The sequence below is a fragment of the Oncorhynchus gorbuscha genome, linkage group LG13 (genome assembly GCF_021184085.1).
Source record: "Oncorhynchus gorbuscha isolate QuinsamMale2020 ecotype Even-year linkage group LG13, OgorEven_v1.0, whole genome shotgun sequence".
Lineage (NCBI taxonomy): Eukaryota > Metazoa > Chordata > Actinopteri > Salmoniformes > Salmonidae > Oncorhynchus > Oncorhynchus gorbuscha.
In genome coordinates this window covers 6822379-6841098 of record NC_060185.1, presented here as the reverse complement: position 1 = coordinate 6841098, position 18720 = coordinate 6822379, and the positions used below count along the sequence as shown (strand labels likewise).

Genomic DNA, 18720 nt, shown 5'->3' with positions numbered 1-18720 from the left:
CTCTGTCATTAAGGTGATAAAGACATCCCTCTCTCTGTCTCTGTCAATAAGGTGATAAAGACATCCCTCTCTGTCTCTGTCATTAAGGTGATAAAGACATCCCTCTCTGTCATCAAGGTGATAAAATACATCCCTCTCTCTGTCTCTGTCATTAAGGTGATAAAGACATCCCTCTCTCTGTCTCTGTCATTAAGGTGATAAGACATCCCTCTCTCTGTCATTAAGGTGATAAAATACATCCCTCTCTCTGTCTCTGTCATTAAGGTGATAAGACATCCCTCTCTCTTTCTCTGTCATTAAGGTGATAAGACATCCCTCTCTCTGTCATTAAGGTGATAAAAGACATCCCTCTCTCTGTCTCTGTCATCAAGGTGATAAGACATCCCTCTCTCTCATTAAGGTGATAAAAGACATCCCTGTCTCTGTCATCAAGGTGATAAAAGACATCCCTCTCTCTGTCTCTGTCATTAAGGTGATAAGACATCTCTGTCTCTGTCTCTGTCATTAAGGTGATAAAGACATCCCTCTCTCTGTCTCTGTCATTAAGGTGATAAGACATCCCTCTCTCTGTCTGTCATTAAGGTGATAAAAGACATCCCTGATAAAAGACATCCCTGTCTCTGTCATTAAGGTGATAAAAGACATCCCTCTTCTGTCTCTGTCATTAAGGTGATAAGACATCCCTCTCTCTGTCTCTGTCATTAAGGTGATAAGACATCCCTCTGTCTGTCTCTGTCATTAAGGTGATAAGACATCCCTATCTCTGTCTCTGTCATTAAGGTGATAAAAGACATCCCTCTCTCTGTCTCTGTCATTAAGGTGATAAGACATCCCTCTCTCTGTCATCAAGGTGATAAGACATCCCTCTCTCTGTCTCTGTCATTAAGGTGATAAGACATCCCTCTCTCTGTCATTAAGGTGATAAGACATCCCTCTCTCTGTCATTAAGGTGATAAAAGACATCCCTCTCTCTGTCTCTGTCATCAAGGTGATAAGACATCCCTCTCTCTGTCATTAAGGTGATAAAAGACATCCCTGTCTCTGTCATCAAGGTGATAAAAGACATCCCTCTCTCTGTCTCTGTCATTAAGGTGATAAGACATCTCTGTCTCTGTCATTAAGGTGATAAAGACATCCCTCTCTCTGTCTCTGTCATTAAGGTGATAAAAGACATCCCTCTCTCTGTCTCTGTCATTAAGGTGATAAGACATCTCTGTCTCTGTCATTAAGGTGATAAAAGACATCCCTCTCTCTGTCTCTGTCATCAAGGTGATAAGACATCCCTCTCTCTGTCATTAAGGTGATAAAGACATCCCTCTCTCTGTCTCTGTCATTAAGGTGATAAAATACATCCCTCTCTCTGTCTCTGTCATTAAGGTGATAAAGACATCCCTCTCTCTGTCTCTGTCATTAAGGTGATAAAGACATCCATCTCTCTGTCTCTGTCCATAAGGTGATAAAAGACATCCCTCTCTCTGTCTCTGTCATTAAGGTGATAAAGACATCCCTCTCTCTGTCTCAGTCATTAAGGTGATAAAGACATCCCTCTCTCTGTCTCTGTCATTAAGGTGATAAAGAGATCTCTGTCTCTGTCATTAAGGTGATAAAGACATCCCTCTCTCTGTCTCTGTCCATAAGGTGATAAGACATCCCTCTCTCTGTCTCTGTCCATAAGGTGATAAGACATCCCTCTCTCTGTCTCTGTCATTAAGGTGATAAGACATCCCTCTCTCTGTCTCTGTCATTAAGGTGATAAAGACATCCCTCTCTCTGTCTCTGTCATTAAGGTGATAAAGAGATCTCTGTCTCTGTCATTAAGGTGATAAAGACATCCCTCTCTCTGTCTCTGTCCATAAGGTGATAAGACATCCCTCTCTCTGTCTCTGTCCATAAGGTGATAAGACATCCCTCTCTCTGTCTCTGTCATTAAGGTGATAAGACATCCCTCTCTCTGTCTCTGTCATTAAGGTGATAAGACATCCCTCTCTCTGTCTCTGTCATTAAGGTGATAAGACATCCCTCTCTCTGTCTCTGTCATTAAGGTGATAAGACATCCCTCTCTCTGTCTCTGTCATTAAGGTGATAAAGAGATCTCTGTCTCTGTCATTAAGGTGATAAAGACATCCCTCTCTCTGTCTCTGTCCATAAGGTGATAAGACATCCCTCTCTCTGTCTCTGTCCATAAGGTGATAAGACATCCCTCTCTCTGTCTCTGTCATTAAGGTGATAAGACATCCCTCTCTCTGTCTCTGTCATCAAGGTGATAAGACATCCCTCTCTCTGTCATTAAGGTGATAAAAGACATCCCTCTCTCTGTCATTAAGGTGATAAGACATCCCTCTCTCTGTCTCTGTCATTAAGGTGATAAGACATCCCTCTCTCTGTCTCTGTCCATAAGGTGATAAGACATCCCTCTGTCTGTCTCTGTCATTAAGGTGATAAGACATCCCTCTCTCTGTCTCTGTCATTAAGGTGATAAAGACATCCCTCTCTCTGTCTCTGTCATTAAGGTGATAAAGACATCCCTCTCTCTGTCTCTGTCATTAAGGTGATAAAAGACATCCCTCTCTCTGTGTCTGTCATTAAGGTGATAAAGACATCCCTCTCTCTGTCCTCTCTCTGTCTCTGTCCATAAGGTGATAAAAGACATCCCTCTCTCTGTCTCTGTCATTAAGGTGATAAAGACATCCCTCTCTCTGTCTGTCATTAAGGTGATAAAGACATCCCTCTCTCTGTCTCTGTCATTAAGGTGATAAAAGACATCCCTCTCTCTGTCTCTGTCATTAAGGTGATAAAGACATCTCTGTCTCTGTCATTAAGGTGATAAAGACATCCCTCTCTCTGTCTCTGTCATTAAGGTGATAAAGACATCCCTCTCTCTGTCTCTGTCCATAAGGTGATAAGACATCCCTCTCTCTGTCTCTGTCATTAAGGTGATAAAGACATCCCTCTCTCTGTCTCTGTCATTAAGGTGATAAAGACATCCCTCTCTCTGTCTCTGTCATTAAGGTGATAAAGACATCCCTCTCTCTGTCTCTGTCATTAAGGTGATAAAGACATCCCTCTCTGTGTCTCTGTCCATAAGGTGATAAAGACATCTCTGTCTCTGTCTCTGTCATTAAGGTGATAAAGACATCCCTCTCTCTGTCTCTGTCATTAAGGTGATAAAGAGATCTCTGTCTCTGTCCATAAGGTGATAAAGACATCCCTCTCTCTGTCTCTGTCATTAAGGTGATAAGACATCCCTCTCTCTGTCTCTGTCATTAAGGTGATAAAGACATCTCTGTCTCTGTCATTAAGGTGATAAAGACATCCCTCTCTCTGTCTCTGTCCATAAGGTGATAAAGACATCTCTGTCTCTGTCATTAAGGTAATAAAGGACATCCCTCTCTCTGTCTCTGTCATTAAGGTGATAAAGACATCCCTCTCTCTGTCTCTGTCCATAAGGTGATTAAGCGAATGCTGGCTGAGACTACCAGTGGCGGGGTGACAGTCAACGACGTTATGATGCACTACACCCTCAACTCTCTGCCCTTCGGGGGTGTAGGTAAGAAGTGTTCTATGATACTTTACACGTACGCCAAGTCTTTGGGATGTTGCCTAGCACAGACCTAGGTTGGCAAGCTAGCCGGTATTGGGTCGATGCTGGAACGAATTGCAAAAATCGCTGAAGTTTGAGACTTTTATCTCCCTCACCAACTTCAAACATCTGCTAGCTGAGCAGCTAACCGATCGCTGTAGCTGTACATAATCTATTGGTAAATAGCACACCCATTTTTACTTACCTCATCCCCATACTGTTTTTATTTATTTACTTTTCTGCTCTTTTGCACACCAATATCTCTACCTGTACATGACCATCTGATCATTTATCACTCCAGTGTTAATCTGCAAAATTGTAATTATTCGCCTACCTCCTCATGCCTTTTGCACACAATGTATATAGACTCCACTTTTTTTCTATTGTGTTATTGACTTGTTAATTGTTTACTCCATGTGTAACTCTGTGTTGTCTGTTCACACTGCTATGCTTTATCTTGGCCAGGTCGCAGTTCCAAATGAGAACTTGTTCTCAACTAGCCTACCTGGTTAAATAAAGGTGTTCTCAACTAGCCTACCTGGTTAAATAAAGGTGTTCTCAACTAGCCTACCTGATTAAATAAAGGTGTTCTCAACTAGCCTACCTGGTTAAATAAAGGTGTTCTCAACTAGCCTACCTGGTTAAATAAAGGTGTTCTCAACTAGCCTACCTGGTTAAATAAAGGTGTTCTCAACTAGCCTACCTGATTAAATAAAGGTGTTCTCAACTAGCCTACCTGGTTAAATAAAGGTGTTCTCAACTAGCCTACCTGGTTAAATAAAGGTGTTCTCAACTAGCCTACCTGATTAAATAAAGGTGTTCTCAACTAGCCTACCTGGTTAAATAAAGGTGTTCTCAACTAGCCTACCTGGTTAAATAAAGGTGTTCTCAACTAGCCTACCTGGTTAAATAAAGGTGTTCTCAACTAGCCTACCTGATTAAATAAAGGTGTTCTCAACTAGCCTACCTGATTAAATAAAGGTGTTCTCAACTAGCCTACCTGATTAAATAAAGGTGTTCTCAACTAGCCTACCTGGTTAAATAAAGGTGTTCTCAACTAGCCTACCTGATTAAATAAAGGTGTTCTCAACTAGCCTACCTGGTTAAATAAAGGTGTTCTCAACTAGCCTACCTGGTTAAATAAAGGTGTTCTCAACTAGCCTACCTGGTTAAATAAAGGTGAAATAAAACATAATAAACTGATTGCAGCCACTTCCAGGCCCAACCACAGCTTGCCACTACAATAGTCATGCCTACGGCAGTCCAATGGTGGCTTGCCTGCGGTAGACAGACAGACTGAGTCTAAATTCACCCTTTGCCCAAATGCCCCCACTAACTTGTTGCCTATGGTAACAGAACCTCATTCCAACACTGCCACACATTTGTTCAGGACCAACACCCTGCTAGTCAAGCCTTGGCAAAACAGAACATTTGCAAGCAACAAACGTAGTGCGTCCTCAGGACTGATTTTACGGGTAGCCTGAGTCGGAGGGCAGCGCATCCTTGGGACTGAGTCGGAGGGCAGCGCATCCTTGGGACTGAGTCGGAGGGTAGCGCATCCTTGGGACTGAGTCGGAGGGTAGCCTGAGTTGGTGGGTAGCCTGAGTCGGAGGGCATCGCATCCTTGGGACTGAGTCGGAGGGCAGCGCATCCTTGGGACTGAGTTGGAGGGCAGCGCATCCTTGGGACTGAGTCGGAGGGCAGCGCATCCTTGGGACTGAGTCGGAGGGCAGCGCATCCTTGGGACTGAGTTGGAGGGCAGCGCATCCTTGGGACTGAGTTGGAGGGCAGCGCATCCTTGGGACTGAGTTGGAGGGCAGCGCATCCTTGGGACTGAGTCGGAGGGTAGCGCATCCTTGGGACTGAGTCGAGGGCATCGCATCCTTGGGACTGAGTCGGAGGGTAGCCTGAGTTGGAGGGTAGTGGATCCTTGGGACTGAGTCGGAGAGTAGCCTGAGTTGGAGAGTAGCACGTCCTTGGGACTGAGTCGGAGGGTAGCTTGAGTTGGAGAGTAGCACGTCCTTGGGACTGAGTCGGAAAAATACTGCTAGAGCATCATGCAGCTAACGTCTAATCCTTAACAACAAGTCACATGAACCCCTGACCCCCTACCCCCCTTATTTGACCCTTGCCCTGTGACCTCTGAACCCCACAGGTCAGAGTGGAACAGGCAGGTATCATGGGAAACACAGCTTTGACCAGTTCAGCCACCATCGGGCGTGTCTGGTCAAGTCCCTGGGCATGGAGCGGGTCAACATCCACCCCAGAACCACCAGAAGGTTCGCAGGGTCAGGCTGGCCATGAGGACCCCACTGGTCGACTTCTCGGTCTCTTTGTCACCTTGACTGCCATCCTGCTAATTGCTGGTGGCCTGAACTGCACCTGTTGGAGGGTCTGGCAAATCTGGCACTAGTCTATACCTGTATTGGCCGACGTACACTACCGTTCAGCAGTTTGGGGTCACTTAGAAATGTCCTTGTTTTTGAAAGAAAAGCACATTTTATGTCCATTAAAATAACATAAAATTGATCAGAAATACAGTAAATTACTATTGTAGCTGGAAACGGCAGAGTTTCTTTGTTTCTGGCCATTTTGAGCCTGTAATCGAACCCACAAATGCTGAGGCTCCAGATACTCAACTAGTCTAAAGAAGGCCAGTTTTATTGCTTCTTTAATCAGAACAACAGTTTTCAGCTGTGCTAACATAATTGCAAAACAGTTTTCTAATGACCAATTAGCCCTTTAAAATGATAAACTTGGATTAGCTAACACAACGTGCCATTGGAACACAGGAGTGATGGTTGCTGATAAAGGTCCTCTGTACACCTATGTAGATATTCCATAAAAAAATCAGCCGTTTCCAGCTACAATAGTCATTTACAACATTAACAATGTCTAAACTGTATTTCTGATCAATTTGATGTTATTTTAATGGACAAAAACTGTGCTTTTTCTTTTCAAAAACAAGGACATTACCAAGTGACCCCAAACTGTTGAACGATAGTGCACATTCAACAAAAGACATGTCCCTGTGTCTGGTTTCCTTGGCTTTAGAATATTGTCTATTGTCTTTGTGTGTCTGTCTCTGTGACTAAACACCTTGTTGGTGCCAAACTCTTGACTGCTGTTTGTGGTTTTTGGCTTTCCACCCCCCAATCCTCTGTAATGACGATGAGCCACTGACTTTGCTGCTGGCGAGCCGTCGGACGCTTGGTCGACGTATGGTTGTCTAATAAACACAGTTTATAATCTTCCATTTTAATCTATCATTTCATTCCAATCAGACAGCCAAGTTGTAATTCAGCGTTGATTGTTTACCTCTACCTCAAGATCTAGAATGACCAAAACTGCTCTCACATATAATGTCACATAGGAGAGGTTTGCTGGAATGGAAAGCAACACACACTAACTAACATTGTGCATCGCTGATTTTCGACTAAAATTCCAAATAACTTTCACACATGTCCCAGGTTTTTTTCAAAAATCCTGGTTGGAGGATTCCGGATTTCCTGCTGCTTCCTTCCTGATTTTGGGGGATCTTCCCACTGAGATTTATGGGAAACGCTGCATGAACGTCATAACGTTTAATGTTTCTAACCCTTACTGCCCCCCCACAGGTCAGAGTGGAACAGGCAGGTATCATGGGAAACACACCTTTGACCAGTTAAGCCACCATCGGGCGTGTCTGGTCAAGTCCCTGGGCATGGAGCGGGTCAACATGCCGCGGTATCCGCCCCAGAACCACCAGAAGGCTCGCAGGGTCAGGCTGGCCATGAGGACCCCACTGGTTGACTTCTCCAAGGGCACCTACATCTGGGCCGTCACGGCGTCCATTGTGGCTCTGGGACTCCTGGTCGCCCTGACTGTGATTCTAATACTAGCGGCCGGCGTCAGCTGTACCTGTTGGTGATTGATGGATAGACACAGGGGGGTTCATGGGGATAGTGGGGGTTAGTGGGGTTCGTGGGGGTTAGTGGGGTTAGTGGGGGTTCATGGGGGTTAGGGGGGGGGGTTAGAGGGGGGTTCGTGGGGGTTAGGGGGGGGTTAGTGGGGGTTAGTGGGGGGTTCATGGGGATAGTGGGGGTTAGTGGGGGGTTCATGGGGGTTAGGGGGTTCAGTGGGGGTTCATGGGGGTTAGGGGGGGGGGGGTTCATGGGGGTTAGGGGGGGTTCATGGGGGTTAGGGGGGGTTCATGGGGGTTAGGGGAGGGGTTCATGGGGGTTAGGGGGGGGTTCAGTGGGGGTTCATGGGGTTCAGTGGGGGGTTCATGGGGGGGGGGGGGAGGGGTTCATGGGGATAGTGGGGGTTAGTGGGGGTTCATGGGGGGTTAGTGGGGGTTAGGGGGGGTTCATGGGGGTTAGGGGGGGGGTTCATGGGGATAGTGGGGGTTCATGGGGGTTAGGGGGGGGTTATGTGGGGGTTAGTGGGGGGTTCATGGGGTTAGTGGGGGGTTCATGGGGATAGTGGGGGTTAGTGGGGGTTCATGGGGGGGGGGTTCAGGGGGGTTAGGGGGGTTCAGAGGGGGTTCATGGGGATAGTGGGGGTTCATGGGGGTTAGGGGGGGGTTCATGGGGATAGTGGGGGTTAGTGGGGGTTCATGGGGGTTAGGGGGTTCATGGGGATAGTGGGGTTCGTGGGGGTTAGGGGGTTCATGGGGATAGTGGGGGGGGTTCATGGGGGTTAGGGGGGGGGTTCATGGGGATAGTGGGGGTTAGGGGGGTTCATGGGGGTTAGGGGGGTTCATGGGGATAGTGGGGGTTCATGGGGGTTAGAGGGGGGTTCATGGGGATAGTGGGGGTTAGTGGGGGTTCATGGGGATAGTGGGGGTTCATGGGGGTTAGAGGGGGGTTCATGGGGGTTAGAAGGGGGTTCATGGGGGTTAGGGGGGGGTTCATGGGGGTTAGTGGGGGGGTTCATGGGGATAGTGGGGGTTAGTGGGGGGTTCATGAGGATAGTGGGGGTTAGTGGGGTTCATGGGGGGGGGGTTAGGGGGGTTCATGGGGGTTAGAGGGGGTTCATGGGGATAGTGGGGGTTCATGGGGATAGTGGGGGTTAGTGGGGTTAGGGGGGGGTTCATGGGGATAGTGGGGTTAGTGGGGGTTCATGGGGGTTAGAGGGGGGTTCATGGGGGTTAGGGGGGGTTCATGGGGATAGTGGGGGTTCAGGGGGTTAGGGGGGGTTCATGGGGGTTAGAGGGGGGGTTCATGGGGATAGTGGGGGTTAGGGGGTTCATGGGGGGAGGTTCATGGGGGTTAATGGGGGGGGTTCATGGGGTTTAGTGGGGGTTAGTTGGGGTTAGGGTTGCATTTTTGGAATCGTTCACAAAAATTCCCTGTTTTTTCCAGAAATCCTGTTTGGAAGATTTCTGATTTCCGGCTTCTTCCTTTATGATTACGGGAATCTTCCTTACTGGGGTTTCTCAGGACAACCTGAGAATCTTGGGAAAGAGTGGAGACACAGTGAACTGTTGTATTAATTCATAAAGGTCAAGGCATTATGTGAATATTATTGGTTTGTTTGTCCATGTCTTCCTTTTCTATTATGTCTGTTGTATGAATTTGGATCTAATGACTGTTTTTCCAAGTTTATTTATATTTTTAAATGATATTATAAAATACTATTTATGTATTTTATAAATACATAAAATACTATTTACTATTTTATCTCTCAAACAACAGTTCAAATGAGGAAGTAGACTAATCCATTAACAACCATGTCTTTAGTAGGTCTGATGTTCTGCTCACATAAACCTTTGATGAATATGTCCCAGTGTCTTTCCTTTACAGTGGAAGGTGGTACTAGAGGAGAGGAGGGGGGGGGATGTAGCTGTCAGCGTTGTTTTTATTCTCCTGCTGTACTTGGTAGCCCTGCCTGGTCGGTACAATAATGTCAATTCGATCTTTATTGGCCAATTCTGGACGTGCCTTTTGTGTCTCTCCTGCAACAGTTGCACACATCCCAGGTTCCATCCCAAATTACATACTATTCCCGATATGGTGCACTACTCTTGAACAGGGCCTATGGTCAAAAGTAGTGCTCTATACAGGGAATAGAATGCCATTTGGGCCACACATACAATACACTTCTCCCCTGGAGAGTTCAGGAAGTGTGAAATCAAATGTATGTCTATAAATAATACTCAATATAACAGAAGACACACTATCTTTTATTAGTATCACTAAATAGTATATATTTAAGCAATACGGCCCAAGGGGTGTGGTATATAGCTAATATACCACAGCTAACGTCTGTTCTTAAGCACGACGCAACGCAGAGTGCCTGCATACATCTATTAGCCGTGATATATTAACCATATACCACGGCTAACGTCTGTTCTTCAGCACGACGCAACGCAGAGTGCCTGCACACATCTATCAACCGTGGTATATTAACCATATACCACAGCAAACGTCTGTTCTTAAGCACGACGCAACGCAGAGTGCCTGCATACATCTATTAGCCATATACCACAAAGGTGTCTTATTGCACTTATAAACTGGTTACCAACATACACAGAACAGTAAACAAGTAGTTTTGAGTCATACCTGTGGTATATTTAAGCAATAAGGCACGAGGGGGTGTGGTATATGGCCAATATACCACGGCTAAGGGCTGTTCTTAGGCAAAACCGCAACGCAACCGCCTTGTTGCTGTTATAAACTGGTTACCAACGTAATTAAAGCAGTAACAATACATGTTTTTCCATACCGTATATCAGACCATAAACCACGGCTGTCAGCCAATCAGCATGCAGGACTCAAAATACACAGTTTATAATACCAATTTAGGTCATTACCTAAAGTTCAGACTGTAGAACCTTTGGATTGTGTTTGTTTTTTACCCAGAGTTTATACACAGTACTGTGTTTAGGCTGTTACAAATAATTATACATTAAACACCAGGTGGCAGCAGAGAGCTGCTCTGATTTTACAAAACCGTTATCATAAATAACCAGCCTGTTACATGCTGTTGGATGGCTTTCTCTCCTCAGCCATCTAATAGCCTGGTGGTTAATGCTGGCGAATACAGCCAGGCATTATGGAGTAATTGTTCACTCACTGTTGTCAATAAAAAACAAATTGTGTTGTCAATTCTTTTTTAAACAATAGTGTTGTCAATAAAAAACAATTATGGTGTAATCTGTAATGTCTCTATTAGTCTAGTCTGGGTCTGGTCTGGTTTAGTCTAGTGTGGTCTTTGTTCATCTGGTTTAGTCTGGTCTAATGTGGTCTGGTTTAGTCTAGTGTGGTCTGGTTTAGTCTGTGTGGTCTGGTTTAGTCTAGTGTGGTCTGGTTTAGTCTGTGTGGTATAGTGTAGTCTGCTCTAGTGTGGTCTAGTCTAGTGGGTCTGGTTTAGTCTGGTCTAATGGTCTGGTTTAGTCTAGTGTGGTATAGTGTAGTCTGCTCTAGTGTGGTCTAGTCTAGTGTGGTCTGGTCTGGTTTTATCTGGCCTAGTTTAGTCTGGTCTAGTGTAGTGTGGTCTGGTCTAGTGTAGTCTGGTCTAGTTTTATCTGGCCTAGTTTAGTCTGGTCTAGTGTAGTGTGGTCTGGTCTAGTGTAGTGTGGTCTAGTGTAGTCTGGTCTGGGTCTAGTCTAGTGTGGTCTGGTATAGTGTAGTCTGGTTTGGGTCTAGTCTAGTGTGGTCTGGTATAGTGTAGTCTGGTCTAGTCTAGTGTGGTCTGGTATAGTGTAGTGTGGTCTGGCCTAGTGTGGTCTGGTATAGTGTAGTCTGGTCTGGTTTTATCTGGCCTAGTTTAGTCTGGTCTAGTGTAGTGTGGTCTAGTGTAGTGTGGTCTGGTCTAGTGGTCTGGTCTGGGTCTAGTGTGGTCTGGTATAGTGTAGTCTGGTCTGGGTCTAGTCTAATGTGGTCTGGTCTGTGTGGTCTGGTATAGTGTAGTGTGGTCTGGGTCTAGTCTAGTGTGGTCTGGTATAGTGTAGTCTGGTCTGGTCTAGTGTAGTCTGGTTTGGGTCTAGTCTAGTGTGGTCTGGTATAGTGTAGTCTGGTCTGGTATAGTGTAGTCTAGTGTGGTCTGGTATAGTGTAGTCTGGTCTGGGTCTAGTCTAGAGTGGGGTTGTCTCGGTCTAGTCTAGTGTGGCCTGGTCTAGTGTAGTCTGGTACCATAAAGCTACACATACCCAGTACTGTGGAACAGAGGGAGTCGAGGTGGGGAGGTCTAGGCCTCTGGGAGTCAAGGGGGAGAAACACTGGACAGTAGTTGGCATTTTTTGGTTGAGAAGACAGCGTCATATAACCAGATTACAACCAGATGGTCTCTGTTAGAAGCAGGTAAAGACATAATTATTATGAGAAGGGTATAAATCATATTGATCATAGCAGATGTAAATGTATTGGTGTAGAGGGGGATTGATCGTAGCAGATGTAAATGTATTGGTGTAGAGGGGGATTGATCGTAGCAGATGTAAATGTATTGGTGTAGAGGGGGATTGATCATAGCAAATGTAAATGTATTGGTGTAGAGGGGGATTGATCATAGCAAATGAAATGTATTGGTGTAGAGGGGGATTGATCATAGCAAATGTAAATGTATTGGTGTAGAGGGGGATTGATCATAGCAAATGTAAATGTATTGGTGTAGAGGGGGATTGATCATAGCAAATGTAAATGTATTGGTGTAGAGGGGGATTGATCATAGCAAATGTAAATGTATTGGTGTAGAGGGGGATTGATCATAGCAAATGTAAATGTATTGGTGTAGAGGGGGATTGATCATAGCAAATGTAAATGTATTGGTGTAGAGGGGGATTCAGCTATATTTACTATATTTATATCTGCGACATACAGAACATTTCAACATGTTTAATTTGTATAGGTTTAGGCTGGGGGACTCTTTGCTGAGCCCTTAAACTTAATCGAGGAATTTCAGATCTACAGGAGTGTCTAGGGGTTGATTTGGAACATAGCCTAGCAGAGTGAGGTTCAGAGCAAGGGCACCTTGGGACCAAGCTCTCTCTCTCTCTCTCTTCTCTCCCTCTCCCTCCTCTCTCTCTCTCTCTCTCTCTCTCCTCTCTCTCTCTCTCTCTCCTCTCTCTCTCTCTCTCTCTCTCCCTCTCCTCTCTCTCTCTCTCTCTCTCTCTCTCTCTCTCTCTCTCCCTCACTTTCTCTCCGTCTCTAAAGTCAACGTTTATGATCTTATCATATAACACATACTGCTATATATTCCTGAGACCCCTGCTATTTATGTTTCACCTCTCTAAAAGAAAATGTGTTTTTGGACGGTGTCTCTGAAGGCCATTGCGTGCCGCTGTGTTAGGTCCTGTTGTACCTTTAACAGGACATTCTGGGCTTTTCAGCGATGTCGCGTGTGTGGGGGGGGGGGGTCACCTTGATAGTTGTTTATTTTGGTCCTTCAAATGGCTACCACCACAAATACCATCACAATTAGCACATTTTATGGTAAGTGTGTGTAATCGTGAGAGTTTGTTTATAAATGTCCTCTGTAGTGGACAACAGGATGTTAATAAATGTCCTCTGTAGTGGACAACAGGATGTTAATAAATGTCCTCTGTAGTGGACAACAGGATGTTAATAAATGTCCTCTGTAGTGGACAACAGGATGTTAATAAATGTCCTCTGTAGTTGTAACGGCGTTCGTCTGTTTGAAAGAAGAGAGTCGGACCGAAATGCAGCGTGTTGGTTACTCATGACTTTAATGAATGAAAAACGCGGTACATGAAATAACTGATACTAACTACAAAAACAACAGAACGGAACGTGAAACTAATTACAGCCTATCTGGTGACTACAACACAGAGACAGGAACAAACACCCACCAAATACAAAGCGAAACCATGGCTCCCTAAATACGGTTCCCAATCAGAGACAACGAAGATCACCTGACTCTGATTGAGAATCGCCTTTGGCAGCCAAGCCTATACAACACCCCTAATCAGCCGCGATCCCAAATACTACAAACCCCAATACGAAAAAAAACATATAAACCCATGTCACACCCTGGCCTACCCAAACATATAACAAAAACACAAAATACAATGACCAAGGCGTGACAGAACCCCCCCCCCCCCCTAAGGTGCGGACTCCCGGACGCACCTCAAAAGCATAGGAAGGGTCCGGGTGGGCATCTGTCCATGGTGGCGGTTCTGGCTCGGGACGTGGACCCCACTCCATTAATGTCCTTGTTCCTCCTCTTCGCGTCCTGGGATAGTCCACCCTCTCCGCCGAACATGGCCTAATAGTCCTCACCCAGATCCCCACATAACTGAGGAGCAGCTCGGGACAGAGGGGCAGCTCGGGACCGAAGCAGCCCGGGACTGAGGGGAAGCCCGGGACTGAGGGGAAGCCCGGGACTGAGGGGAAGCCCAGTACTGAGAGGAAGCCCAGTACTGAGAGGAAGCCCAGTACTGAGAGGAAACCCAGTACTGAGAGGAAGCCCAGTACTGAGATGAAGCTCAGGCAGGTAGTAGGCTCCGGTAAATCCTGGCTGGCTGGCGGAACTGGAAGATTCAGGTTGACAAGCAGATCTGGAAGAGACTGGTTGTCTGGCAGATCTGGAAGAGACTGGTTGTCTGGCAGATCTGGAAGAGACTGGTTGTCTGGCAGATCTGGAAGAGACTGGTTGTCTGGCAGATCTGGAAGAGACTGGTTGTCTGGCGGCGCTGGGCTGACTGGCGGCACTGGCGGCGCTGGGCAGACTGGGAGCATTGGCGGCGCTGGGCAGACTGGGAGCACTGGCGGCGCTGGGCAGACTGGGAGCACTGGCGGCGCTGGGCAGAGTGGGAGCACTGGCGGCGCTGGGCAGACTGGGAGCACTGGCGGCGCTGGGCAGACGGGAGACTCCGGCAGCGCAGGAGAGGACAAAGGCTCTGGCTGCGCTAAACAAGCGGGAGACTCTGACAGTGCAGGAGAGGAGAAAAGCGCTGGCTGCGCTGAACAGGCGAGGCGCACTGGAGGCCTGGTGCGTGGTGCTGGAACTGGTGCTACTGGATCGAGGACACGCACAGGAAGCCTGGTGCGGGGAGCTGCTACCGGAGGACTGGTGTGTGGAGTTGGCTCTGGATAGACCGGACCGTGCAGGCGCACTGGAGCTCTTGAGCACCGAGCCTGCCCAAGCTTACCTGGCTCTCGATGCCCACTCTAGCCCGGCCAATAGGAAGGGCTGGTATGTGCCGCACCTGGCTATGCACTCGCACTGGAAACACCGTGCGCTCCATAGCATAACACGGTGCCTGCCCGGTCTCTCTAGCCCAACGGTGAGCACAGGGAGTTTGCGCAGGTCACCTACCTGGCATAACCATACTCCCTTCTAGCCCCCCCCAATAATTTTTTGGGGGCTGCTTTTCAGGCTTCCAACAGCGTCGCCGTGCTGCCTCCTCATACCAGCGCCTCTCCGCTTTAGCTGCATCTATTTCTTCCTTGGGACGGCGATATTCTCCAGGCTGAGCCCAGGGTCCTTTTCCGTCTAATATCATCTCCCAAGACCAGAAGTCCTTATATTGCTGCTCCTCACAATTAACAGGGAGAGTAGGCTCAGGTCTGACTCCTGACTCAGCCACTCTCTCTCTGCGCTCTCCCCCAATAAATAATTGGGGGTTACTTTCGGTTTTCGCTCTGCGTCGCCGTGTTTTCCTTTTTGACTCCATTCGCCTGTAGCCCTCTTCGCACTGCTGAAGCGAATCCCAGGCGGGCGCCTAAACTCTCTCTGGGTCGGCCGCCCACCTGTCGATTTCTTCCCACGTCGTATACTCCATGCCTCTACCGTCCATAACGTCCTCCTTTCGCTCCTGCCAGTTCACACACTGCTCGGTCCGTGAGTGGTGGGTGATTCTGTAACGGAGTTCGTCTGTTGAAAGAAGAGAGTCGGACCGAAATGCAGCGTGTTGGTTACTCATGACTTTAATGAATGAAAAACGCGGTACATGAAATAACTGAAACTAAATACAAAAACAACAGAACGGAACGTGAAACTAATTACAGCCTATCTGGTGACTACAACACAGAGACAGGTACAATCACCCACGAAATACAAAGCGAAACCATGGCTCCCTAAATACGGTTCCCAATCAGAGACAACGAAGATCACCTGACTCTGATTGAGAATCGCCTCAGGCAGCCAAGCCTATACAACACTCCTAAACAGCCGCGATCCCAAATAATACAAACCCCAATACGAAAAACAACATATAAACCCATGTCACACCCTGGCCTACCCAAACATATAACAAAAACACAAAATACAATGACCAAGGCATGACAGTAGTGGACATCAGGATGTTATTAAATATCCTCTGTAGTGGACATCAGGATGCTATTAAATGTCCTCTGTAGTGGACATCAGGATGTTATTAAATGTCCTCTGTAGTGGACAACAATATGTTTATAAATGTCCTCTGTAGTGGACAACAATATGTTTATAAATGTCCTCTGTAGTGGACAACAGGATGTTATTAAATGTCCTCTGTAGTGGACAACAGGATGTTATTAAATGTCCTCTGTAGTGGACATCAGGATGCTATTAAACGTCCTCTGTAGTGGACAACAGGATGTTATTAAATGTCCTCTGTAGTGGACATCAGGATGTTATTAAATGTCCTCTGTAGTGGACAACAGGATGTTATTAAATGTCCTCTGTAGTGGACATCAGGATGCTATTAAATGTCCTCTGTAGTGGACATCAGGATGCTATTAAATGTCCTCTGTAGTGGACATCAGGATGCTATTAAATGTCCTCTGTAGTGGACATCAGGATGTTATTAAATGTCCTCTGTAGTGGACATCAGGATGTTATTAAATGTCCTCTGTAGTGGACAACAATATGTTTATAAATGTCCTCTGTAGTGGACAACAGGATGTTATTAAATGTCCTCTGTAGTGGACAACAGGATGTTATTAAATGTCCTCTGTAGTGGACAACAGGATGTTATTAAATGTCCTCTGTAGTGGACATCAGGATGCTATTAAATGTCCTCTGTAGTGGACAACAGGATGTTATTAAATGTCCTCTGTAGTGGACATCAGGATGTTATTAAATGTCCTCTGTAGTGGACAACAGGATGTTATTAAATGTCCTCTGTAGTGGACAACAGGATGTTATTAAATGTCCTCTGTAGTGGACAACAGGATGTTATTAAATGTCCTCTGTAGTGGACAACAATATGTTTATAAATGTCCTCTGTAGTGGACAACAGGATGTTATTAAATGTCCTTTGCAGTGGACAACAGGATGTTATTAAATGTCCTCTGTAGTGGACAACAGGATGTTATTAAATGTCCTCTGTAGTGGACAACATGTTATTAAATGTCCTCTGTAGTGGACAACAATATGTTATTAAATGTCCTCTGTAGTGGACAACAGGATGTTATTAAATGTCCTCTGTAGTGGACAACATGTTATTAAATGTCCTCTGTAGTGGACAACATGTTATTAAATGTCCTCTGTAGTGGACTATTTAATTAATATTTTTTTCATTGGCAAGATTAGAAAACGTACACATGACATGCCAGCAACAGACGCTGACCCTACACATCCAAGTATATCTGACCAAATTATGAAAGACAGGAATTGTCATTTTTAATTCCATAAAGTGAGCGTGGAAGAGGTTAAAAAAATATGATTGTCTATCAACATTGACAAGCCACTGGGGTCTGACAACTTGGGTGGAAAATGTCTAAGGATGATAACGGACGATATTACCACTCCTATTTGCCATATCTTCAATTTAAGCATACTAGAAAGTGTGTGTCCTCAGGCCTGGAGGGAAGCTGAAGTCATTCCGCTAACTAAGAATAGTAAAGCCTCCTTTACTGGCTCAAGCGGCCGACTTTTATCAACCCCTTGTAAAGTTTTGTAAAAAATTGTGTTTGACCAGATACATTGCTATTTTACAGTAAACAAATTGACAACTGACATTCAGCACGCGTATAAGGAAGGAAATTCAACAAGCACAGCACACACAAATGACTGATGATTGGCTGAGAGAAATTGATGATAAAAAGATTGTGGGCACTGTTTTATTAGACTTCAGTGCAGCTTTTGACATTATCGATCATAGTCTGATGCTGGAAAAACATATGTGTTATGGCTTTACATCCCCTGCTATATTGTGGATAAAGAGTTACCTGTCTAACATAACACAGAAGGTGTTCTTTTAATGGAAGCCTCCCCAACATAATCCAGGTAGAGTCAGGAATTCCCCAGGGCAGCTGTCTAGGCTCCTTACTTTTTTCAATCTTTACTAATGACATGCTTTGAGTAAAGTACACAGAGTAAAGTATATGTACACAGAGAGCAAACATTAATCATATGCATGTCAATCTCTACCCCACAAGACATGCCACCAGAGGTCTGTTTAAACTACTGGTACACAGCTCAGACACCCCATGCATACCCCACAAGACATGCCACCAGAGGTCTCTTCACAGTCCCCAAGTCCAGAACAGACTACGGGAGGCGATCTATAATTATAATATGATTTATTATATGATCTAATACTATAATATGATCTATAACTATAATATGATCTATAACTATAATATGATCTATAACTATAATATGATTTATAACTATAATATGATCTATAACTATAATATGATCTATAATTATAATATGATTTATTATATGATCTAATACTATAATATGATCTATAACTATAATATGATCTATAACTATAATATGATCTATAACTATAATATGATCTATAACTATAATATGATCTATAATTATAATATGATTTATTATATGATCTAATACTATAATATGATCTATAACTATAATATGATCTATAACTATAATATGATCTATAACTATAATATGATCTATAATATGATCTATAACTATAATCTGATCTATAACTATAATATAATCTGATCTATTACTATAATATGATCTATAACTATAATATGATCTATAACTATAATATGATCTATAACTATAATATGATCTATAACTATAATCTGATCTATAATATGATCTATAACTATAATATGATCTATTACTATAATATGATCTATAACTATAATATGATCTATACACTATAAAATGATCTATAACTATAATATGATCTATAATATGATCTATAACTATAATATGATCTATTACTATAATATGATCTATAACTATAATATGATCTATAACTATAATCTGATCTATAATATGATCTATAACTA

General features: G+C 44.7%; 1 protein-coding gene across 3 annotated transcripts in view; it reads left to right on the top strand.

Annotated features, from left to right (window-relative positions):
• LOC123992473 (aldehyde dehydrogenase family 3 member A2-like) overlaps window positions 1-7507 on the top strand; it is a 53223-nt gene extending 45716 nt beyond the window's left edge. For all 3 annotated transcript variants that reach the window (XM_046293637.1, XM_046293635.1, XM_046293636.1), the window contains 2 exons: window positions 3448-3547; window positions 7198-7507. In XM_046293637.1, the coding sequence (XP_046149593.1) occupies window positions 3448-3547; window positions 7198-7490 (393 nt within the window). In that variant the 3' untranslated portion in view covers window positions 7491-7507. The remainder of the gene's footprint in view (window positions 1-3447; window positions 3548-7197) is intronic.
• The last annotated feature ends 11213 nt before the right edge of the window (window positions 7508-18720 follow it).